The following is a 24,858-nucleotide window of genomic DNA, read 5'->3' as shown; positions in this document are numbered from 1 at the left end:
ATATAAATGATAGGTATCTGGAATTTATTATATTCTATAATCAAAATCCTACTACCGTTTCCAATGCAAATCAGTTATCGTAGAATCATACAATTGTATGAGTTAGAAGGGACCCCTAAAGGCCTTTCAACCCAACCCTCTGCATTGAACAGGGACACCCATGGCTCCATCAGTGCTCAGTGCCCCATCCAGCCTGACCTTGGCTGTCTGCAGGGATGGGGCTCCTCTACCTCTCTGGGCAACCTGTACCACTGCCTCGGCAACCAGTTGCATCTCAGTCTCACGAAGATCCTCTCTCACTCCAGCACAGTCCCTCCCCAGGGGCACTGAATTCTCACCTGCTTCTTGCACTGAATTCTCACCTGCTTCTTGCACTGCACCAAGTATGTGCACAGTGCCTTCCAGGACAGATGAGGACATCCCAGGGCAGATATATTCGTTGCTTTCATTCTTCTCGTCTCTCCCATCACCACATCTAGATCCAAAATATGGTCTAAAATAGAATTCAATTCATTTCTTTTTGAACAGTGATGGAACAAATGGGCCCGTGGAGATCAGTTCTGCTTTCTATTACTGTGCACATATTAAACATTAAAGCTTCTATACTCCTTCCCCTCGTAGAAGTATTTAAAATGCACAGAACATTTCCAATTTGAATTCCATAACTATCCATAATGCTTTCAGATGTGCTTTTTTTTTCTTTTTTTTTTTCTTTTTTTTTTTTTTCAGTTGTCACCTGGGCACTTCCCCAAGCAGCTTCCTAAATCTCATCTCTTTTTTTTGTTTGGTTGCTTCTCCAACCAACAAATTCCACCTCCTCAGGTTTACTCTCAAGAGGAGAAACAAGAAGTGCCCTGACACAAGTGCTGAGACACTATCTCAGCAGTGTTGATATCAGGCATCACTAAGAGATCAGGGCAGCCTGATACCTTGAGCTCCCGCTTCTGTAACTCCCAGTTTCACCATTTCTTACTTTGCTCTTCTGTGGTGTCAGCAGCACACATCCACAGACCAAAGATTAGACCAAGCGTTATTTCTACAACGAGCAACAGATCTCCCCCCAAAGCCCATATTCTCAGGCAGAGCTCCCAGCAAGACTCATTCTTGTTTCCACAGCAGAATGCTGCTTTCCAAGACCAGTGGTTGAAAAAAAGTTTCTTCTTAATTCTATTTTGCTAGATGTTGCATCCTTAGAGACACAACAGTTAGGACCTACAGATGTTGTCCCTTCTTTTTGCCCATGAAAACCTGCGTATTTGTTAGCATTACTGAAATGAACACATCCAGCTTCAAAAAAGAGGAGTATCTAAAAATTTTCTTTCAGCTTAGGGCTGGAAATGATAGTGCCAGTGATTCCTACTGCTCTGTTAACAAAAGTCATTCTGGTTTCTGTATCACAATCAAGAGTGACGAGAAATACTCGACCTACCCACACTCTGAAAGGCTGTAACACGTGTTCCATTGAATTTGTCCACACAGATGTTTTACATTCAGCAAATTTGCTCACATCCCCATTTTTGTTTCCTGCAAAAAGAAAAAAACATTGTCAGGATGAATCCTACAGCCCTGCTGCTAAGCCCCTATTATTCACCTAAAGGGGTATAATCACTGTCATCAACTGCAAAAGGAATTGGAGCACCTCTATGCTGACCCCTCATCATTTTGTGTCTTTAGATTCTTCCATCTCTTCAGCAGTTTGTAATCCATGGCTATATTTTGCCTTTCAGGAAAAACTTTGTGCAACAGAATTACCAAAAAGACGCTTGGGCAGATCTGATAAATGTCCCCTGGTCTTTGTTTTTGTGTTTGTTTTTTTTTTTAATTATCCCATTCACTTACTCAAAAAATACGGTTTCACTTTGTATTTTCAAGTAATTTAATTAAGTAAGACTGAAATAGTTGATATTGCTGTTTCCTAAGGTTTCACAAATCTTTGGGATATTCTACCTCTACAGATTTTATTGCATAAAGAAAAACTATTTCCTGGATTAACGTGGGAAGTGATGCACTGTGCTATGTAGCACAGTGGTTACAAAAAAAACTCCATTTTATTTGGATGTTGCAATAATGACACATCACTGAGGAACTGTAAGGATCAGAATACCAATTATAGCCTTCCCTATCGCTATTCCCATATGAGGTTGGTCTGGAAGATACCCAGACAGCTCCAACAGGGACATTCTTCCTCCTGGCTCACAAAACCCCAGGGATGGCCTCCAGCAGGAGTCTGGTGTAGAACCACAGAATCACTGAGGCTGGGAAAGACCACTAAGACCAACCATCAACTCATGCCCACCAAGCCATGTCAAACCTGGGATGAAGAACACTGCCTTGAGCATGTTCTTTAAGCCCTATGAAGAACAAAGTTTACAGAGGAAAGGAAAAAAAGAGACTGAAGCACAGTCAGGTGCTCACAGGAGACAGGGAATTCAAGCAAGAGAAAGACCAGGCTGAAGACATCCTGTGCTAAGGCTGTGAGGGTACAGAAAACAGGAGCACTCGTGATGGATGTCATGCTTTCAGAGGGGTAGGACATCAGCAGAAGTTATAGAACAGAATTTGGAGGTATAGGAAAACCAACTTCCAAACAAAATACCTTGTCTATTTAAGGCAACAAAACTTCTAGCCACACACTGTTTACAGATTGTTGATTTATGCAGCTTTAATTTCAATGTGTTCTACTCTCAGATGCTTTAGTCATATGCTCCTTGTTAGCAAGGTTAGCCTGCATGCTGATAAGCATCAATTCTTTATTTTTAACTTTACCAATTACCTTTCGGAGGGTTTGAAGGCAATTCTGATAATAATGACAATTTCCATTATTTTTCAAACTTCTGTTTCTGTTATTTTCACGGAGGGAGTTAGCAATTTTACTCAAAGCTGTAGTTACAGTTCCCAGTTCTTTGATGGGATTTGGGCACAGAGAATTATGGAAAAAGGCAGTATCAGTAGGTATAGCTGCTCATTGCCTTGTCTGGTTGTGGCCAGAGCTGCCTGCAGGGCACTGCCTGGGGCTGCGTGTGCTTTAAGCGCTCTTTGCCTCAGTGGGGATGCGTGCCTTGCTGGCTGCCTCCTCCTCTTCTTCACCAAACACTGCTCTGAAGGAAGCAAGCCCTCTGGTGAGCAGCCCCTCACCTTTCCACTCATGCAATGCACAGCTGGGTCTTGAGGAAGAGTATTTTCAGTATGCTGTCCTCAGCTTCATCCTGCTTTTGAGCTCTAGCAGGAGTAGATTCAACCACCATTAATAAAACACAGCTTACGAGTATATACAGACATTTATCTTCCTTCAAGAGCTGTGTTTTATTGACTGATTGTATCTACACAAGTGGAACGAAAGCACAAATACTATAAATCCCTCAAAGAACAATCTCCTAATGAAAATGGGTAAAAGGCAATTTCAGGAAAGATAACTAGCAGAATTAAGAGCCAGGAAATAAAAAGTGTCCTTTAAAAAAAAAAAAAAAGAAAGGAAAAGCAGGCTGAAATGTTAGAAATTCACTAACTTTCAGGTGCTGATACAGAATCACAGAATCACTAAGGTTGGAAAAGAGCACTAAGATCATCCACAGCCCAATCACCAACCCATCCCCACCACCTCTGGACACACTCCGGGGCATCAGTGCCTTTTTTGTAATTAGGGTACCAGCGCTGAGCACAGCACTTGAGGTGCAGCCTCACCAGTACCAGCATATGCCACAATGGAACACGTTCCAGCAGCAGCCATAGTTCTTAGTCTCTCTTAAATGAGCGGTTCCATATGTGGGATTCTCTGTAAATAGTTGCTGCAGGATAAAAACAGTGTAATTCCCAAAGTCCCCCTCGCTTTGGCTTCTCTTCTGCCAAGCAAGAGAAGAGCCAATTACCCTTTCCCCGTGGGAATTTGCTGCTAGGCATTCCTTCTATTCAATAACTTGATTTTTGAAGCATTTAAAGACATTTCATACCCCAAACACCCATAGCCCCTGCCATGTTCAGCCAAATGGGAAGGACAAAGGGGATTGCACACCCATGGAGCATCTCCCCTCTTCTCACTGTCAGAGACATCTTGCAGGAATGTTTCTTTTCCGCAGCCTGGTGATAAATCTTCGCAGGTCAGGTAAGAGCCAGTGGGGTGCTTTAGTTTCATATCTTAAACTATGTCCTGCAGTTCTTCAGAGATTAAATAAACAGACATAAAACAAGGGCTCTAAAATATTGTAACACCTATTCCAGAACACAAATCCCAGAGACAGAGGCTACCAAAGTCAAACAGCTGAGCAGAGAACACTTGAGACTCATGTGAGAAGAACACCTAGCTCTTGCAACCAAGAGCTGTAACCCTGCAAGGCCTGGCAGCAGAGCAGCATGGGACTGGTCTGAACACAGCCAGGGGGGTCAAGGAGCTGCTGAACACATCTCCAAACGGTTAAGCACGGCTTTGCATCTGATGCTTCATCTGTCATATTGTTTCTCCACTCAGCAGAGATAGGGCTGGCTGGGAGGACAGGGAGGAGACCCCCACCCTGAGCGGACTGCGAGCCTCTTAAATTCCAGCTGGAAGCTGCTGTGCCACCCAAACCAGCATTTCACATGGACTGAAGTTACCATGGAAACAGTGTCCTATATAGGTCAGCCAGTCCCTCCCCAGGCCCCCCGCTGCAGCTTGAGATCCTGCTCAGCCCGGCGTTTCAGCAGCTTGCGATGCTGCTCGAGGTGACTCACGTCTGCAGCAGCTCCATGTGCTGTACACAGTGCAGATGTGGGCTACAAAGGTACCCGAGGTGACTTCTTAAAGAATGATTAACTCACAGCTGAGCTGTGCAACATTACCACCATTAATGCTTTTTCTCAGCAATAATCTTGAAAATACAGAATCATAAAATTGACAAAGATCATCGAGCTCAACCATCAACACAGCCCTACAGCGCCCACGTCCCTCAGTGCCACATCCCCACGGCTCTGGGACACCTCCAGGTGACCCCACCGCTCCCTGGGCAGCTGTGGAGTGCAGAATCACTTCTGGAGAAGGAATTGTTCCTAACAGCCAACCCGAACCTCCCCTGGCACAACGTGAGGCCATTTCCTCATGCCCTATCAAGTGTGCCACACTGCATCTCTCCACATGGGCACAGTGGAGGTGGGTCAGGGTTGGACTTGGTGATCTTGGTGGTCTTTTCTACCCTTGATAATTCTATGATTCTGTGTAGAAGAACTTGCTTGGAGAAGATACGGCCTCCAAACAAGGAGTTTTCAGCTCAGGGTCAACAGCAAAACTTAATTCTTTGTTTGCAACGACCTCATCAAGTGCCATCCGAACAAGGAATGACAACAAGCCCATAAAGCAACAAATAAAACAAAATCCTAATAAAATAATCAAATTATTCTTCCTACATACGAGGAGAGAAAGGAGGAAGAACCAGATTATCTCTATTTTTAAATACTTGTGAGGAGCTCAGATGCTACAGTGGCCATGACAGTGGCAAGGAAACGGCTGGCAGCTGGCTCATCAAGGCAGCTATAAATAATGCATTACATCTCCAGACCTGTACTTAATTTTCAAATATGCATGTTCCAACTAGCCTGGACATTCTGTTCTTTTAAATATATGTATTAATTATATAATGACATATAGCATGTTAGCATCAATTACATGTTTATATAATACAGTTATAGGTATTTTTTTTTATATGCGTGTATACCCAAAGCCCTCCACACTTGGGCACTTTGCAAGGAGCGAAGTCATTCTCCACGCTCTGAGCAGGTGTCATTTATCATTAGACCAAAGCATCATCAAACCAACGGCTGGCTGGTGCTCATGAAAGATCCTCTGCAGCTGTCACGAACTCAGTGGCTGTTAAACATGACCTCCTCCACCTCCACAGGCCACCCTGTGCTACCCAGTGTGTCCCTTACCTCAAACAGCCCTGTCCTGCAAGCCAGGATCCTCTTCTGTGACTCCCTTCAGCTTTGCTTCAGCAGCAAGATGGTCGGCCAATCCAGGACCCTTGGCTGCATTAGCATTAGTTTTAGAAAATGTGATGTTTGAAAGGCTTTTCAAAGGAACATGGACGTCTATGAAGTCGTTCCTACAAAGTCACCTTGGGCAGTGTGCTTTCCAATGTGGCTTTTAGCTGTGTATAATCTGGCATGGGAAAAACAACAGCCAGTTTTATCATAAATGTCCCAGAATTTGAATGCAAATCTTTCCTCTGAAACCTAATTGCTTTTTAGAGATGTGTCACAGCCCCATAAAAAAATCACTTACGCATCTGTTCTGACTGCCCAGCAGTAATTTAATCCTACTTAGTGTCCAGAACCCAACTGTGAAGTACCACTTTCTGAAACTGTAATTGGGCTAGGGGCAGTTCTTCAACATTATTTGCAATTAGACAATTTTTTTCTGAGGACAGTCTTTTTGAAGACTCAGTATCACCATACTGCACCCTTGCAGACTTGCAGAAAGAAAAGCTGAAGTCAGTAAATGATCACAAAGAATACATTTTAAAATTGTTTTTGAGGTGCATAGGGTCACGTGGCCCAACAGCAACACAAAAGCCATTTTGAAAAATTTAAAAAAGGTACATAGGGGTATGGCTAATATTTTAATAACGTGAAGTTTCTCCAACCTTCTTATTTGATGACATATCCAAAACTGGGCTTTACCAGCATTGCAGCATCCATGGAACGAACACAGAACCAGACTCTCCAGTAGCACCAGGGGTGTTGCAGGCTCAGCTTCATGAGGCAATCACTCTTACTGCAGCTCCTGTGCAAGGCTGTTCTTTGTGATCGTGGAGGTTTGTGGATTCTCTCTCAGCTTGGACTACGAGTGTTTTACAGCTTTGATTTCCTGATCTTTCAAAAATCTCTGACGTGGTGGGCATCAGCTTCCTGAGACAAACCACTGAGCCAGAATGGCACTGTCATGGAGAACGTGGTGGGGAAGGATAGGAACAGGCACCTGCTGATGTGTTTCCTCTCTCCCAGTTAAACTCAAACATCATCAACAGCCCATGGAGGCAGCTGTGGCTGTGTCTTGCTGTGGAAAGGGGACAGTTTTAATAGACGTGGGGGAAGCATCTCCACACTGGGGTCGGTGCCCAAGAGCATTACAGGAGACAGATGCTCCTGTATGGAAAATGAAGCACAACAGCATTCTTCAGGGAGAAGGCAGATGACATTATAGCCTCTTCCATTGCCTTCATTTCTTGATGCATGCTGTAATTTAGCTCACCATCACTTTCTGACACGTTACAGCAGCTCTGTCCTCATTTTCCAAAGTGCAGCACAGGACACAGGAGGCTGCTGAGGGACAGAAACATCCTTTACAGGTTGCCCAAGGAGTTGTGGATGCCCCATCCCTGAAGGCATTCAAGGCCAGGCTGGACGTGGCTCTGGGCAGCCTGGGCTGCTGGTTGGTGACCCTGCACATAGTAGGGGGTTGGAACTGGATGAGCATCGTGGTCCTTTTCAACCCAGGCCATTCTATGATTCTATGATCCTCAAGTAGGGAAAGAGAGCCAGAAGGCAACAGCTGGAATCCAAATGCCAAGTGTGGGTAAAACATGAGCAGTGCACTCATGTTTCTTCAGGTCTCAGAGACATAGAAGTCAGGAAGCTCAGGACAATGGGAAGCACTCACAAGACAATCCGTTTACATAAACGTTAAGATCTCTGTACCTGATCTCCAAGGACGATGTCAGTGAACATTATCTCCCTGGAGGCTGAGTGGAATGGGACCCAAAGGCAGAGCTCCCTGTGGCCAAGGACAGGCAGAGCTGCAGCACCAGCAGCATTCAGCCTTGCCAGCTTTACATTCCTCCACCACCTCAGAAGTAATTAAGTCAGGAGAGGTGTCACAGACTGTTATAACCAAGTCTTTCAGCCAGACATGGAGTTTACATGAGGGGAAGAACATCACAGAACAATTACTAACAAAGCCCGCGAGAAGTTCAGAGATGTACCCAATCATCCCTGTGTTTGCATGCAGTGTCAAACAAACACACGCTTTGAGAATGGCAGTGTTTGGCTGCTCTTATGTTACAAGATACACTTTGTCTAGCTTGCTATGGAATAAAAACCTCCTGTTTGCTTTTTGGAAGATAAGCTTGCAACATGGATGAGCAGGGAGAGGAAGGAAGTGGCTGTCTGAAAGTCCACTCACCCACACAGTCCCATCACTGGGATCACTGCAGATGTCTGGCACATCTCCTCACATAGCTCCTTACAGCTCTTCCGTGGCTAGGTTAGGTAAAAATCAGATCCCAAAGACTTGGAATGAGGGCAACTAAAGGTGGAATAGTGCTGGAAGGCACAAGGTGAGGAGATGGAGAAATGGCATCTTCAAACGCTTCCACTTCCACCTCTCACTTGCTTCTCTGCACAAGTCCACATCATACCTTTGGGAAGTCATAGCAGAGGAGAGCAGAACAGGGAAATCAAAAGTGAGCCTTACTAATCAGAAATACCCCTGATCTCTCTACACTAGCACAAGGATCATTTTGCTACTGCTACTGTTTTTGTCCAGTGTTCTTCATTCACCTTCTGTCTTTAAGCTGAAAGCAAACACCACTCTAGTTTTCAGCTAAGTCAGCTCAAGTCAGTTGTAAAGAAAAAGCTTGAGGTAAGATCTGCAAAACAGGAGCTTATCTAGGAGGTTAGCATTTCAGACTTCAGCTATTATTCATGCATATGCATCATGAAGCCTGAAGTGCTCTAAGAGTTGTCTATGGATCCTCTCCCCCCTGCTCTCTTTTAATGTACACACATTTTTTCTGCCAGCATCCTCTTTCAAAAGCAGCAATTCACAATTTTAAGGAAAAACTGCTGCAGAAAAGCTATTTCTTTAGCTGTTCTCATTAGGCCTCAAGCACGATTCAAGTGTTTTGAGCCACACAGAGGCCTCAGAACATACAGAATTCCCAATACTTTCCAGCCTCTGTAAGAACAAAGACTGAAACTTGCACACAAACAGAAGACTGCAGACAAAGCATCTCTGCTGCCGCCTGGTGCCCCAGCATGCCCAGCCAGCCCCAGGAAGGCAAGGGCTGCACTCAGCTGCTGGGATGTAGCAGGACTGCAGCAGCTGTTTCTGACTGAAAGAATTAAAAACCAAAATGCTTGCAAAATTTAAGCCCAGAAGGCATAGGAAGCCATATAAATTAAGCTAAAATTTAGATAAACTAGATTTTTATCTTGTACGTCAACATGATATGATCAGTTGTCATAAAGAATCAGCACTGCGTTACCAGACAAGCTTTTAGGAAGATTTAAGGAAAAACTGGTGCAAACATACAGCAGATTTCAGCATCACACCATCATTGCACTGCAGCTATCAAAGGAAACACAATTCACATAAAATAATCAGGCTTTAAGAGAGAATGCATAAAGTTATACGGCTGTTTAGAAAACACAAATTTCTAATTTTTAATTCAGAAGAGTAAAGACTAACAAATAACCCAAGGACAAAACCCCCCCAATAAACAACTTCTTTGCTCTGCGTCAGCCAGTTAAGTAGTTAACAAGATCAATAAACACAGGACAAAACAGGGATAGAAGGCCTTTCCAGATTAAGCAGAGGATTGCACAGATAGAATTCGTCCTGCAGGCAATTCAGATGGGTCATTCGTTGGACTGGGTGCCTAAGAGAACTGAAAGAGCTTTCCACAACTCCATTCTGTTGGCGCTCCCATGATTGTGGGCATACCCTCAGCAAATGCATTCTTCTGCCTTCATTTTGAGGTCTCTTATTCCCATCATGCCTTCCCTTGCTCGATGTATTCACCCCACTGTTTCTCCATTTAACCCCAGCCATACCAGCTGCTGCCTCTTCTATTCCTCACCAGAATGGTCAGCCTGCAGGTAAATATGCTCTTTCTTTCCCCTCCCTTGTGCTCCTGACCACCACCCAGAGCCACGCAGTCCTGCATGACTTTTCTGGGTCTCTCCTGGCAGCAGCTGCAGTGGAACAAGAGCATTTTTTTCATTACAATGGAAAAGGAAAAAAAAAAAGAAAAGAAAAAGAAAAAAGAAAGAATGCATGAATGAGAAAACTTCCCCTCAATGTTTTTTGCCCTGTAAAGTACAAAAAGCAGAACAAGAAGCCCATTCACACTTCTACTTTATTTCCCATAGATTATTTGCTATAAAATATGGTGCCAATATATTCAAATACTAAAATATAGACAAACTGTGTGGTACCAATCTCTGCACATTTGTCTTTCATGGGTTAGTTTCAGCGTATTCAGCTTCTATTCTTGTCCATCCTGACCAGATTTCTGGGATAAATGCTTGCTTTGGTTGGAAATTGAACAGGTTGTGGTCAACCGTTTTTGTTTTCAACTATCCTCATGAACAACACATATTTACAGAATTACTGGAAAAATATCAATTGGGAATGGTTGAAGACATCTTTCTTATTGAAGAAAGTAGATCTGTTGTCTTGACGTATTAACTAAGCACTACCGTGAAGCTTTCCAGAAGCCTTACAACAGATGGTTTTGCCCTAAAAACAAGAGCTGCCATCCACTTCTCACAGTTCTCAGACTACTGGTATGGATTCCAGGCTTGCTCCATGATGTCTCCTTTCAGTTGATGGAAATCAAGAGTCTATTAAAGAGAATCACCTCCAATATGGTGCTGTTTTTCAAACCAAAGATGCCTTAAGTCAAAAATAGCAAAACCCTTCAAGAATGTTTATTTGTCACCACTGAAAATAGCGTACAATACCCAAGAAAAGGAGTAGGGCAACACCTTAAGACTGGCTCTCATCAATGTCTTTGTCTGGATCCATTTCTGCAGCTTCACTCTCCTGTTGCTGTTTCTTCCAGAGTTTAGCCATAGCAAGTAGTTTGAGATTAGGCTGATTGGCAGTATCTTCTGGGAAAATATAATCATAATATTCCTCCCAGCCAGCATCAGACTACAGGGAGAAAGAAAAAAAAACACCAGAAAGCAGGTTTAATTGGCATGTTAATGTTAGCTATTAGCAGGTTTTTCTAATAAGCATAAAAATGAGATAAAATTAAAATCAATGTTTGTTAGAACATCCAGAGCAGCTGCAACCAACAAGCTGAATGGGTACAACACAGTAATAAAAATTTAATCTAGAACTACCTTGAGCACTGGTATTTCATTCTGAATCAACTGCCCACCTACTCCACTGAAGGGCAAGGAACTCAGCAGGATGCATCTTCTGCTAATACTTTCCTTCAATTACAGAAGTAATATCAGTGCACAGTTACAGCACCCATCACAGCCCGTTTTGAGTTCCAGATCCCAGTGGAGAGCCACTAAGGTTTCAGAAAGATTACTTGTATATTTTTTTCTTCTTACCCCATCTTCAGCCTGCAGTTTTCTCCTCTTCTTTATTTTTTCAGGCATAAGTTTTTCTATCCTCTCTTTAGTGCTATCAGTTCCAAACTCCTCTTCAAAGGTCTTCCAAGATTCCAGAAGCATGACTCTCTCTTCTTTCTCCTCACAGTTCCTCATTGCTTTATTAGCCTCTTCATAAATCTGCCGGCATCTTGACAAGCTCTCCTCTTTTCCTGCAGATAGCTCAAACTGTGCAAAGCTAATCCATACCTACGTTGAAAACAATCAAAAACCAAGTTGAAACTTCCACTCTGAATAGGTTAAGTGATAAAGAAAACAAAGCAGCTAAAAGAACAAAAACCAAAAGCATGCTTTTATAAGCAAATGACCAGAAAATTCATGTTTGTTTCAAGTATGTGAGATTTGCCTCATTTTAAGAGGAAAGAATAATTCGGTTAGCAATCTCAACAAATTTCTACTGCTTGTTTTGGGTTATGATAGACCTGTCTGAACTTAGTTAAATTACAACATCAAATTACACTGGAAAAATAATCACGAGTATTTCTTTGCAATGTTTTAGCAAATTAAATTCCAAAGCTGCTCAGCAAGAAGAGGGCTGCTTTGCAAAGCTTCTACAAAGCTTTCCTTTCTTAAATATGACACATCTGTTGTTATATATAAGTTAAAAACGCCTGCATTACTAAAAGGTCAAAAACATGGGACTGAACTCAGGTTTTCAGTCAATTACACAAAGTCAGGCAATCAAAGCAGTCAAATCTTCCCACCCACCAGGGATCCAACTCAAGCCCTGTTCTGTTTCTGGGTACCCACCCATACCTTGACATGCTGTGTCCGCTGAAGCAACCTGCGGTAAAGATTTCTTGTTTTCTCATACTCTTCTTGCTCTATCTCAAAGTCAATGTAGGATTTCCAAAGAACCTGTAAAACAGAAGTTCCTCCATACATTCACAGCCTCCAGCAGCTCTGTATTTAACACTGAGATAGTGCCAAAGAAGTTCTTTAACAGAGGAGTGTAGATAAATATGAACTTTGTAAAAATGAACTTTAGATATCTGAGTATTAATTAAGACTAAGTCACATGAAATCTTGTCCACATCATCCATTTGGTTTACACTTGGAAGAGTGCACCTCCTGCCACATTTAATAGGTTTAATAGTCCTGCGTATCCTGCTAAGGAACAGATGCTAAATTAATGAGACAGATTAGGCCGCTATTGTAAGCGGATCTGTTTGGGCTGTTAGATTATTTACATTTTAATTAGTCAAACAACAGAATAAATATCTTAAACTTACGATAAGATGTGAAATGCATCTTCCCCCTTACCTCTGGCATGTCTAGTCGAGGTTGGCTAATAGCCAGTTCATAAATTGCACGGGCTCTATCGATATCACCAAGAATGGTCTCCAGTTCAGCAAATTTAATCCACGACGTGCAGTTTTCTGGTGCAAATTCCAGGAATTTTTCATACAGCTTTCGACAACGATCAAATTCTCGCAACTGTAACTCCAGTTCAATATAGCCTTTGAAAAGTTTGTTTTTTGGACATTTACCTATGGATGTTCCCTGTTAAGAAAACCAAAAGCCACTTAAAGATCTTGCAAAAGAAACAAAAACCAACACTATTTCTAAATAACTTTGTTGTTCAATATTTGAACTAAAACGCATTTCTGAGTAGAGTTTAGACCAGTATGAAATCCAATCAATGTCTGCAAATGAGGGAAGCATCCATAAAACATCAACGAGAACTCTGAAGCAGAAAACTTTCTAATTTATTATACTTTTAAATAACAATAATTCCTCATGAGGTATCAGTTGGGACTCCCATGGCTCAACAAACACACTTCATCTTGCATCAAAAGATCAAGAAAACACGCTGTCTGTTCCAGTCTTCCAGTTGAGGAGTTACCAAACTGGATGTTAAACAAAGTCAAAAGAAACCACATGGAGAATTATCCACACTACCTGCTTGCTGATTTACATTAAAGGATGGACAGAGAAGAATATACAAAAAAAAAAACAACTTCTGTTTTGATACGCTTCAACATCTGAAGAAAACTACTTGTCCTCAGCCACAAGTGCCAAACCAGGAGAAAGCTATTCATGATTTCTAATTTGGAAAGCTTTCAAAGTAATAGTTAAGACTGGGCACATCTGCAATAGGGAACGACAGAATCATTTAGATTTGAAGAGATCTTTAAGATCATTAAAGTAATCTAGCTTTCCTCTTCTGCATGATGACAGCGTACTGCCTAGATACCCTTCCCTCAGGAAGGGAGCAAGACTTCTTGCCCAAGAGGTGGTTCAGAGTGAACTTACTGCAAAAGCAAGGGTAACTGCCTGCCAAATCTAGCTCCAATTCATAGAAAGACTATGGCTTCATTTACAAAATCTAGTTTCAAAAATAATTAAAAGTAACGCGCTGCAACAATCTGCCAAATTAAACAACAATAGAGAAAAGACCAGCAAAAAAGAAGTCTAAAATAAATGGAAGGAACTATTTCAACAAATACTAAAGTATTTAACAGAGACTAAAGTAGCCTTTCTAGAATGGAAGGAGGGTATTTCAAATGAAGCTCGAACTACAGCATGTTTCAAGACAGATGGTTGCCTTCTCCTGCAGGGAGATTTTAAGTCTCATTTAATCCCTCTGCTTTGCTTTTTTTCTGGGCAAGGGCAGGAGTCCAGCTCAACAAACACAGCTTTACTAGCATGTTGGAGGGTAAACTTAGTCCACTGCTGTCATTCAGCTTATTCAGAGTATCTGAACTGAAAGGAAAACAATTTTTTCATTTCAAATTTCTGGTGCCAAAACATATTCCATCATTCTCTGATATGGCAGGGAAATTTGTCCAGAAGCTCCTGCACCTGCACAAAGCACCCATGATTGTTTCTATCAACAACCAAGTAGCTGGGACTCAAATGTTATTATGCAAGTGTGAATGTCTAAGAATCAAAAACTCCTATGTATTGAGATTTTTAAAAAGCAACAAACCAGTAGTAGCTGGAATTCTTTTAAGTGCACTAAGCTGATTTGTACTCTTGTATTTAGATACATCTTTTGCCAGCAGAAACGGGAAAGCTGCATTCATCTCAGTCTGTGGCTAATTCATCATATCAAGCTATACTGCTCCTTAAATCATACATGACAGTAAATGCTGGTCCCTGCAGATTTCTAGGAAGCTTTATTTAAGTGGATTAAAAACACCAATTTACAAAGGACAATTTTTAAGACCTTTTAATGCCATTCCCTAGTTAATATTAGTTAGGGAAATCAATTACAGAATTAACCAAAGCTTACCAAAGCTCTTCTAGCAAGTGGAAGATTTTTCTGTCTTATTTCAAACTGTGCATACAGCAGCCATATTTTGGCAAATGTAAACTGAAAGAAAAAGAACAACGTGATGCATGGGTTGGAAGCTCAGTAAATAATTTTGCATGTGTTCTTTACAAAACATCCCTACCTACATATGAACTCACATTATCAATACTGCAGTTAGCTGTGTTTGACTTCAGTGTTTTTCTGTTGGAAAAGTGAGAATTTGTGACCCAAAGCAACCTCTACATCAAGGTAATTTACTCCCCTATAGACATGAAATAAAAACAGCCAGGACAGAAATCTTTTCGAGCAAATAAAGTATTTTATCAATCAACTGATTGGCTAATTACATCAGCTATGGGGGACATACACCCTCATGACAGTTTATGAAATGCTCCTTCCTCAATGGGCACCAGGCAAACAATTATAAAGTTACTATAAGAGGCATCAACCTTCTGTAAAATGGAGTAACAAATATTTTATAGAGACTACAGGCAACTAGGCTGAGAACAGCTAGGAAAGGATCAGCCTTTCTAGGAAGAAAAACAAACAAAGGAAAGAAGAGAAAAGATATTCTCTACTATTAAACAGCACTAAGTTATTCTCTATAGAGAATAGTAGGTGGTATTTCAGCTTTTTATAGCACTCCTGGTGATTTGAAAATGCTGATCAAACACTGGTTTCATGTCTATATGAGGAAATCTGACATTGATGTGTGGCCTGCTGTTTCCCACTGACTATGCAAGTTGCAGTTCTCTAATTCCTTAACTTACAGGGGAAATACTACCAATTTTAGAAGAAGATCAACTTTGCTAAAGTAGAAGAGAGTCCACAGAAAATCTTGGATAAACAACTCCCTTGCTTGTGAGCAGCTATGCAGAAATGCATTAGCAGCTTTTTGGAGGGGTTTATATACCTCAGCCTTGCAGCCCTCACTGCACTTAACTAAAGACAATTTAAGAGGCTTCTGAACCAGTAATTTGAGAGAGAAGTTAAAGAATCTCAATCTTACAGTTTACAACATAAGCCTTTATATGAACTGTTGGAGGAGCCATACCTTCTTGTGTGGAAGGAGCTCAATACATGCCTGATAAACTTGTCTGGTTCGCTCAGGATCCTGAAAGAAAAGGTACAATTAAACAAAAAGTGAAGTTCTTCATTCACTACTCAGATTACATTACAGTAATTACACCATTTTGAATCACACAATGATTGTCAAACTGTAGAACAGTATTTTTTAAGTACAGGAGTTTAGAATCATGTATACTTAAAAATACGTATCTATGTATGTGTATGCACAATTCAAAGATGGGAAATTCTGAGGGTCAATAAAGGTCTTTTTTAAAGAAAAAACCTCATTAAGAATGAGCCAGTAAATCCATCAGTGCTGTTAGTTAGGGGGGAAAAAATATTTTTTCTTTTACAGGACACTGAACAGCTGACTGAATACTGAACTATGACTTTATGAAATCAAATGCAGCTGTGTGACAGGACTGGTAACACCACAGACAAAGCCTCAGAAGGTAACTGTACCAAGAACTTGACTGCTTCACAGAACAACTTCACAAATAGTTCTGTTATGCTGTTTGTAATACTGCTGTATTTATAATACTATGCTACCTGACTGATAAAAAACAGAAGAAATACCTACACTATTTATTATATACCACTTGTATCAGTATTGGCACAAGTTTAGGCAACAGTCTGGAAAAGGAAATTCAGGTGGGGCTAGAAAGAACTTTTTGCTTTTATCAGTCAGTTTCTACATGCATTGGGGCAAAACAAATGTTTTTCTCCTCATACAATGGAAGGGCTATTTCACACAAATCAAACTGTATGTATAGGGGGCAAATGCTTAAATAGCCCTGTGGCTAATGACATAAATCAGATTATTGTTGTTGCTCTCAGGACTCTACAGGTACCTGTAGCTGCTTTGTGTAAGAAAAGTACTTCAGAAAGAAAAAAAAAATAAAGAAAATGCGAGTTCTTCCTACTTGCCTTTGCCTCCAGCTCTTCATATAATGCATAGTTGATCCAAAGATAGATGTATCTCTTCCAGTATCTCTTCTCTTGGATTGGGGGAACGTTAGCAATGGCTCTTTCATACACTTCTCGGACAGTCTCTGCATCAGCATCACTTTCAACTAACCTCAAGTAGTCAAACCATGCATCATAATTATGTGGATTTGCCTTCCAGAAAGATGGGAGTAGAGAAATGGGAAAGAAAATTAACTGCAAACAGCAAAACTTTTTCCTTTATTTAGTTTTAGTCACCGCAATACCAGCAAAAACTGTCCCAAGTACGCTTAAGCCAGAGCTTTGGAAGGGAGGTGGGTTAAAGGGTCTTCACTTCCATGATGAGCCCAGAGAATACTTGTAATACGTACCTTCACTTCCTCTTCATACTGGAATCTTCTCTTGCTGACAATGATGTCTTCAATACCCCTTCTATCACCAAACTTCTTCTCAAAGATGGTGTAATTTTTGAAGAGATTTTGGGCATCCTGTTTTGGAATTCTATCCAAGGCATACTTGTAGATCACCCTTACTCTTTCAAACTGAAAATATTAAATATCATTTGAATTGTATTTGGAATGCAACTACTCTCCTATCTCATAATGTATGTTTTAGTATCTCACTGATCTTTTAACAATGTTTAATGCAAATGATCTTTTTAGGACAGGACTAACACAGGTCTCCCTGGAGGGTAATACTGAAGAGAAACAAAGAAGAAAAAAATCTGTTAATACCAAAATTTACTATCACTTACTCATTTATAGGTTTGGAATAATTAAAGTATTTTTAAGAGTCTGTAGTTTGGGGTTCACAGAATGCAGGGATTCCCTGCATGTGGCAGGGGGGTTGGAGATTGATGATCCTTGAGGTCCCTTCCAACCTTGGCCATTCTGTGAATGTTTTGAATTGCTTAATTATGCAAAATTATGACTAACAGAGCTTTTATTTTGTATTATGCATGCAATTGATCTACAATCTCATACTATAGGACACGTATGAGATTGAATGGCACTATTCTGAGGCTTGGGAAATTTGGCACTTATTTTTTTTAGAACATATTTCCTCAAGGCCACCAAAAGCCAAATATAAGCTAAGCAAAAGATTGATTCCTTAACTCATACTATCTAAGACCACAATGTTGTTGGAAAACACAAGTATTGCAAACGTGTGTTAAGGGACCTTGAGTTTGATACTCAGAAAGAAATCTTGTGGAGGTGGTTAGTATCAGCTTGATGTAAGAGAATCTTACTTCTTTCTGGTTCTCTTCAAACTTCGCAAAAGCCACATACAAGTGCTCATCCATGTGCTCTTCTCCAAAGAACTCCACTGCCCTCTCATATACTTTCCTTGCATGAGCAAAATAACAGTGCTTCTCTTCAAAGCGGGCATACTTGATCCAGTTTTTCACATCAGGATGGACAATAACGAGTAGAGCTATGTTAAAGAAACAGTAGCAGTTGAATTGAATCTCTCAAATCGCATCCTTCCCAGTGAGCACAGACAAAACAACTCCTAAGAATGACATACGCAAGTAACACAACTGGGAAGAAGACATTAAGCAGCTCCAAACATGCAAAGGTACCATGCTGAGTACTGTAAACCCGAATTTTAATAAAAGGAATAAAAGTCAGGGAAGAGTCAGGGAGAAGGCTAGGAAGGAGAAAACTGGAACAAATTATGCCTACAAAATAATCTAGAGGTGTGGGTGCTGTTAAGTGTTCCCTGTTGTAGCAGGATCCATACACTGAACCACATTTGAAGACATCTATTTAAACAGGTGTTTAAGACCTACTGCTGGCTCTCAGTATGGTGGCTTACTGCCAGCACATCACAGTAAAAAGGAGCTGGTGTAGAGTAGGGACAAAAGGAAAAGTTCACGCCTAAGTTTGGATAGGAGTCACAATGCACTAAAAAGGATATATCTTTCATAAATGGTACGTGCCCTATCCACTTCCTTGTATCTCAGCTCGAAGTTAATATAGGAATGCCAAGCTTGCTCCTCTGGTTGCCATTCCATCCAGCGTTCAAACACCTGACGTGATCCAGCAACGTTCCCCAGCATCTCTTCCATGTAAGTGTACTTATACCTTAGAAAACAAGATCTAGTGTTTACAAGCACTTAGTAAATACAAATTACAATGATTTTTCAAGTGCTTAGTAAGAGCATCGCTGGCACTTCTACCATGTATTCCCCACTTGCACTCCAGAAATGCCTGTAGATACTGCTGTGAGTGGCAGCATGCACATACACAAACATCCTTCTCTGCAACAGCCTTCCCATTCCATAACTACATAACCTTTCAAAAATTAAGCTTTTACATTCTTGAGAATCAGCCTAAAGAACTGCAGAAAGAGAATACAATACACTTTTACATTAGGTAGAGATATAAAAATGATCCATCCTCTCTGGGGTAGAAGCAATGCTCCATTCTCTGTAAACATACCAGAACTGGTTCACCCTGGGGAGGGTGGTAATAGCTCGATCCCAAATGTTTCGGGCATGATTAACCTGGCGGTTCTTCATTTCCATTTCTGCATATTTCAGCCAAAGGGTGACATTTCTGTAGTCTACATCTAAAGCACGCTCGTAAATGGAACGGGCTCTGGAAAGCAAAGAGAAGCTGTGCTTATTAATGTGCTTCCAAAACACTGACAGTGTTTGTCAGCCTCTGTCTTAAGAGGTTTATAAGATCACTGTAACAACTATAACATAATTACCTCTGTATTTCTTTTAAGCTTTCTTCCCATTGTGCGTACTTTATCCAGTTACTGATAACAGTTCTGTTTTTTCTTATGTTATCTTCAAAAGTCTGAGGAGAAAGTTATTTCTGTAAGTAAAAACACGTTCTGTGCAGACTGATCTTTTCATAAACAATTTACAGATTATTAGAATAATTATGTGTTACATGTTGTAGTAACAATAGCTACCCAATACAAAACTTTCTAAAAACTGCATAGCAGAGCAATTGGAAAGTTAACTGTCATACAGATAAGGACTACATTCGAGTTTCTGCAAGTGGATACCTGGAATACTAATGGAATAATAACCAACTATACTAGAACTACTTTCTTATTTATAATTTTTTTCCAATCTCCTGATTACCTGTTTCAATAGCAATAGCTGGAAAGATGGAATCCAATCATTGTACAATCCTGAATATATCTATATGCACCAGCATGAGTTTACTCTGACGTGTGTGCAACATTCCATGGTTTTCTTTAATCTTATGATTATTCCCTGGATTTAATATTCTGGCATCAAATGTCCAAGGCAATTTTCACCATTCAGTGCAACGGTGACAGTATCTCCAGTGTTGCTTTGGCTATTGTCAGGATCAATGCTATCAGTACATAAATCACAGTCAAACATGGTTTAACAGAGGTAACACGCAGTGGCTTGTTACTGCCCTCCATACAAGAGATTAAAAAGTAACCTTAAGAACAACAACAAAAAGGTATCTTTAAACATTGGCTATATCTGAAAAATAACTGAGTAATTCCACTTGAAAACATTTCAAATTCACTATCAAGAATACACTTGCTTTACTTTCTTTTGATCCAGGACAGAAATTATTGAAGAAAAATGCAGAAGAAAACTGTAGTTAAGTCTACACAAACAAAGCAGCTCTTATTTAAAGAAGAAATGAGAATATAAATATATATATATATAAAAATATATAAATAAATCTCACAAGTGAATGTTTTTTTTTTTTCTAGACAATCACCAAACCATAAACACATACAGTGCAGAAATTTGTTCTAATATGTGCCCCATAATAGCATAACTACAAGGACAGAAATAACATTTGCAAAATCAGTATGGTTCTATGCCTTTTTAATTGTAAACAGTTGAGATGGAAAAACTACCAGCATCAGCAAAGCCTGCTGATGTTATATCATACTGGCATGATATCAGTGGTGAATAAGAAACTGCATATAAATCATGCATGTAATTACCTTTGCAATACCCAAACATATTGAATGCAGAGATCTGATATCATGTGTATTACCAAGTTTTGTTAAACAACATACTTTTATAACTTACTTTTTGAATGAAAATAACACATACTTTTATAACTTACTTTCTGCATGATAATAACACATTTTCTATGAAAAGTGTTGTTTTTTTTTTAAGAATTATTAACCTAAAAACTGAGCAAGTAATAACACAAAGAACACCTTATTCATATTAGAAAATATTGAATTTCAGCACTTTATAGAAGGGTAAAACTTGTTGGTTTTTTATCCCCCCTTTACCTTTCTTTTCCGTAGCTTATAGTCATTTAGCTCTTCAACATCTGTGATCTTCTGCTGAGGAGGTGGTGGAAGAAGCTCGAGCTCTCTCTCCTTTGCTTCTCTTAAAAGCTGCTCTGCTGTGATCTGAACTTCTGCGGGTGCTTTGTTTTTCACCTATAAAGCAAGGGCATTTGGTTCGCTTTCCCCTTTTAACACAAAACTAGAAAACCCCATCAGGATGAGTTTGGTCCAGCAGCTCCCTATGTGAAGCATCTACTGAAGAATGACTTGGAGGCTCCTGAGAGAAAGGACGGGCACCACAGCCACTGCCTAGCATCAGTGAGATCAGCATCAGGAGATCAGGAAGCTCACTGAGAATCATAGAATCATTAAAAGTGGAAAAAAACAATACGATCACCAAGCTTAACCACCAACCCATCCCCACTGTTCCCACTGCCCACGTCCCTCAGTGCCACATCCCCACGGCTCTGGGACACCTCCAGGTGACCCCACCACTCCCTGGGCAGCTGTGGCAGTGCAGAATCGCTTCTGGAGAAGGAATCGTTCCTAACAGCCAACCCGAACCTCCCCTGGCACAACGTGAGGCCATCCCCTCTCGTCCTACGGCCGTTCCCTGGGAGCAGAGGCTGACCCCGCCTCACACAGCCTCTTTCAGGTCGTTGCACAGAGCTACGAGGTCTCCCCTGAGCCTCCTCTTCTACAGACCGAACAGCCCCGGTTCCCTCAGCCGCTCCCCATCACATTGGTGTCCCAGACCCCTCACTGGGAGCCTCCCTACCAGGCCGCTCCAGGACCCAGAGGAGCGCAGGGCCCAGCGCAGCCACCCGCTCCGGCCACGCTCCCCGCCCCGCCCCACACAACCCAGCAGCACCCACACAGCGGCCACAACCGCCGCCGCCACCCACCTTGGCCACTTTGGGGATGCGCTGCTTGCCGGCCGCCGTAGACGCCATCTTGTCGTCTCTCCGCGCCGGCTCCGCCCAGCGACCTGTGACCTCACGTAGCGCCGGCGCGCGCGGTTGCCGGAGTAACGGCGGCGCGTCCCGGTAGCGGCAGTGCTGAGCGGGGCTGAGCGGGGCTAGGAGAACCTGAGCGCCATCTGTCACCGCTCCGCGTTGCCGGGTAACGGAGCGGTGAGTGCGCGCGACCTGCAGACCCTCAGGCTCCTCGTTCCCCTCCTGCTTAGTCCGCGAATGGCGCCCCCTTGCGGCTCGGAGGACACGGTTAGAGCGGTGCGGCTGGGCTGGCGGTTGGACCTGTTGATCTTAGTGGTCTTTTCCAGCCATAACGATTCTGGCACTGTGTGATTGCGGCAGGGTCTGCCAGAACCAGCAGCGTTTTCCTTCTTTTTGTTGCAGTTGCCGAGATGACGACAATAACCTCTTTGAGGGGACGTACAGAAGTGGTCCATCCCAGAAGGACAGAGGCACACGATGCTTCTGCTTTTGCCAGCCTCTTCACCCATTTTACAGAAGACATTTTTGGAAGGATTGATGTAGCGTACCTTTTGTAAGTACTAGTGCTTCTGGGGCTTGTCTTGCTGTTCTTGCAGGAAACTTGAAGGGATTCCGTTCTATTCAATATGCCAGAAGCCATTTTGAGCTTTGATGTGGTGTGGCGCAATGACCGCTCATGCACTTGACAAAAAGGGAAAGGAAATCTGCTTTCACCTCTTTTCTGCTTCACACGTGCAAGACTTTGTGCAAGCTTGAATCACCGAAGTCGGTACAGTGGAGAGAGTTCGGCTTCAAACAACTTCCTCTTTATTAAAGTTAGGATGAAATATTCTTGGCTACTATCAGGTGAAACCAGGAGGATCCGCAGCAGCTGTCAGCACCTGGCTCCATCTAATGGATTCCTTTTTGTCCACTGCAGAGTGGTAGAACAGAGGGCATGGATTAGGGGTTTTAATAGTTTTTTGGTCACAGTTTTTCTCTTTTCTTTTCTTGTGTATATCTGAATTTTTGTCTTTTTTTCACTACTGAAAGGGAACCTTTCCTGCCCGCCAGCTGCCAACACAAGGATGGAAGATATTATGTATCTGTATCCTGGCTGCTTCCATGGCAAAACCTTCAGAGAAGTGGCTGGTGGCAGAAGTCTTCTGTTACTGGAGTTAACACAGAAAGTGTTGATCATTTCATCTTTCTATGAAGTGATGAAAGACAGATAGAGACAAACTGTGTGAAATACCACTAAGTCATGTAGGCTTTTTCCACTTGTCCAAATACCTCAGATACCAACTATCTGGGGAAAAACAGATGTATGAAGAAAAATATGAAGAAAACAAAACACTTAGATGCTAAATATGTAGTAATTCATAGAATCATAGAATAAATCCTAGAATGGCCTGGGTTGAAAAGGACCACAATGCTCATCCACTTCCAACCCCCTGCTGTGTGCAGGTCGCCAACCAGCAGCCCAGGCTGCCCAGAGCCACATCCAGCCTGGCCTTGAATGCCTGCAGGGATGGGGCATCCACAGCCTCCTTGGGCAACCTGTTCCAGTGCCTCACCACCCTCTCTGTGAAAAAATTCCTCCTAATATCTAACTTAACCTCCCGTGTCTCAGGTTAAAGCCATTCCCCTTGTCCTATCACTATCCACCTTTGTAAACAGCCATTAAATGCAGGATTTGAAAAATCATGTGAGCTATTATAGTAACAGAATCAAATAACTGTTTGAAATTGAAACAGTAACGTCAATTTAGGATGTGGGTAATAAAGTTTGATTGAGCCTGACCCTTGCAGCGCTTTTAAGGATGGTGACATTATAACAAGCTGAGTTATAATCAGTAGTGTTACTCATCCTAGGTGAGTACATGCACAAGTAGAGTTTGAGTCTGGAAAATTTGAAAACAGAGAGAAAGAAAGATGACTGAAGCTCTTCAGTAATATTTCTAGTGATTTTTCCTTTTTCCATTTCCAAACAATAATTTATTGGGGAGGGAAGGGGATGAAAATTTGAAGGAGAAAATAATACAAAACTTACTTTATAAAGAGCTCCCATCTGCAAAAATGCCAGTAATGTGAAGGCACAAACCACAAACATTTGTAAGCACTCTGTAGAAATACTGATGAATTTTGTTAATTGCATGTATATTTCAAGAGCTGAGACAAGCAAGAGGCTTGTCTTTGAAGAAGTTGTTCACATACACACATATGAAGAACAAAACAACAAACAAAAAAGCCTTCACTTTTGTTAAATAGTTAAATCTACAAAACCTGATGGTTAAGTGTAAATCTCCCATGTGCTTTCTTCAAATTCTGCAAAATGAAATTGTTTTTACAGAGAAAAATCAACTTTTGCTCTGACACTCTGCAATGAGAAGAATGAGGCTATAGCCCACGCCATCTTTCTTGACTATCCAAATTGGAATATCACTGATCAGTCCGACTGGGAATCATTCTTAAATAAAAACTATGTTAACAACAAATGCACTGTAAGTAAATTGTATTATTTTAGTTGTTTTTGTTGTTGTTGTTGTTTGTTTGTTTGTTTTCCAGCTAAAGTTCATCTATAAGAAATATGCATAGGCATCTAAATCTCTTTCTGGTGGAGCTGATGATTCAAGCTGAGGAAGGTGATGGTCAGGTTCCTTAGTAACCATCAGGAAGTTCACGAGTACCTGTGCTTATGCCATTATAGTGTTATCCTGGCAGAGGCCATTAGGGAATGCAAGTTCTTTGCCAGATAAGAGCAAAACATCTCTAACTATTGCACAGCCAATGGGAGGAGCATGAGCTATTGCTGTTGTTATTATTTTTCATTCAAAAAACTACCCAGCTCTGGTGCTGTCTAGCAAAGCATTTATGCAGGAGGTGGAGGCCTTGCTGTGATGTCTGTGATGTTCCCTTCCTGAAGTTCTCATTTCTTACCTTTTGAAATCAAGTTTTGCTGTTTTACAAGATGGAATCCAAATTTAATGGATTCAGAGAGAATAAGGGATGAGGAGCA

General features: G+C 41.4%; 2 protein-coding genes across 7 annotated transcripts in view; one reads left to right on the top strand and one right to left on the bottom strand.

Moving 5' to 3' along the window:
• Positions 1-10,085: 10,085 nt before the first annotated feature.
• CRNKL1 (crooked neck pre-mRNA splicing factor 1) lies at positions 10,086-21,965 on the bottom strand. Its single transcript, XM_003203642.5, has 14 exons — positions 21,811-21,965; positions 20,906-21,058; positions 19,367-19,458; positions 19,093-19,251; positions 18,569-18,735; positions 17,898-18,076; positions 17,020-17,190; positions 16,631-16,822; positions 15,690-15,749; positions 14,615-14,695; positions 12,640-12,879; positions 12,133-12,234; positions 11,317-11,565; positions 10,086-10,903 (listed from the first exon to the last, which is right to left on the bottom strand). The coding sequence occupies exons 1-14, from the start codon at positions 21,856-21,858 to the stop codon at positions 10,736-10,738; spliced, it is 2,061 nt and encodes a 686-aa protein (XP_003203690.1). The 5' UTR covers positions 21,859-21,965; the 3' UTR covers positions 10,086-10,735.
• Positions 21,894-24,858, top strand: part of CFAP61 (cilia and flagella associated protein 61) — a 93,866-nt gene continuing 90,901 nt past the window's right edge. For 3 of the 6 annotated variants that reach the window (XM_085218668.1, XM_085218664.1, XM_085218669.1), the window contains exons 1-3: positions 21,986-22,128; positions 22,264-22,414; positions 24,193-24,343. In XM_085218668.1, the coding sequence (XP_085074794.1) occupies positions 22,272-22,414; positions 24,193-24,343 (294 nt within the window). In that variant the 5' untranslated portion in view covers positions 21,986-22,128; positions 22,264-22,271. Of the gene's footprint in view, positions 22,138-22,263; positions 22,415-24,192; positions 24,344-24,858 lie in introns of those variants that run through there. The other 3 variants (XM_085218665.1, XM_085218666.1, XM_085218670.1) reach the window with 3 other exon arrangements.

This window comes from Meleagris gallopavo, chromosome 2 (assembly GCF_905368555.1).
Source record: "Meleagris gallopavo chromosome 2, MGAL_WU_HG_1.1, whole genome shotgun sequence".
In the NCBI taxonomy this organism is placed as follows: Eukaryota; Metazoa; Chordata; class Aves; order Galliformes; family Phasianidae; genus Meleagris; species Meleagris gallopavo.
This window is presented reverse-complemented; position numbering and strand designations above follow the sequence as displayed.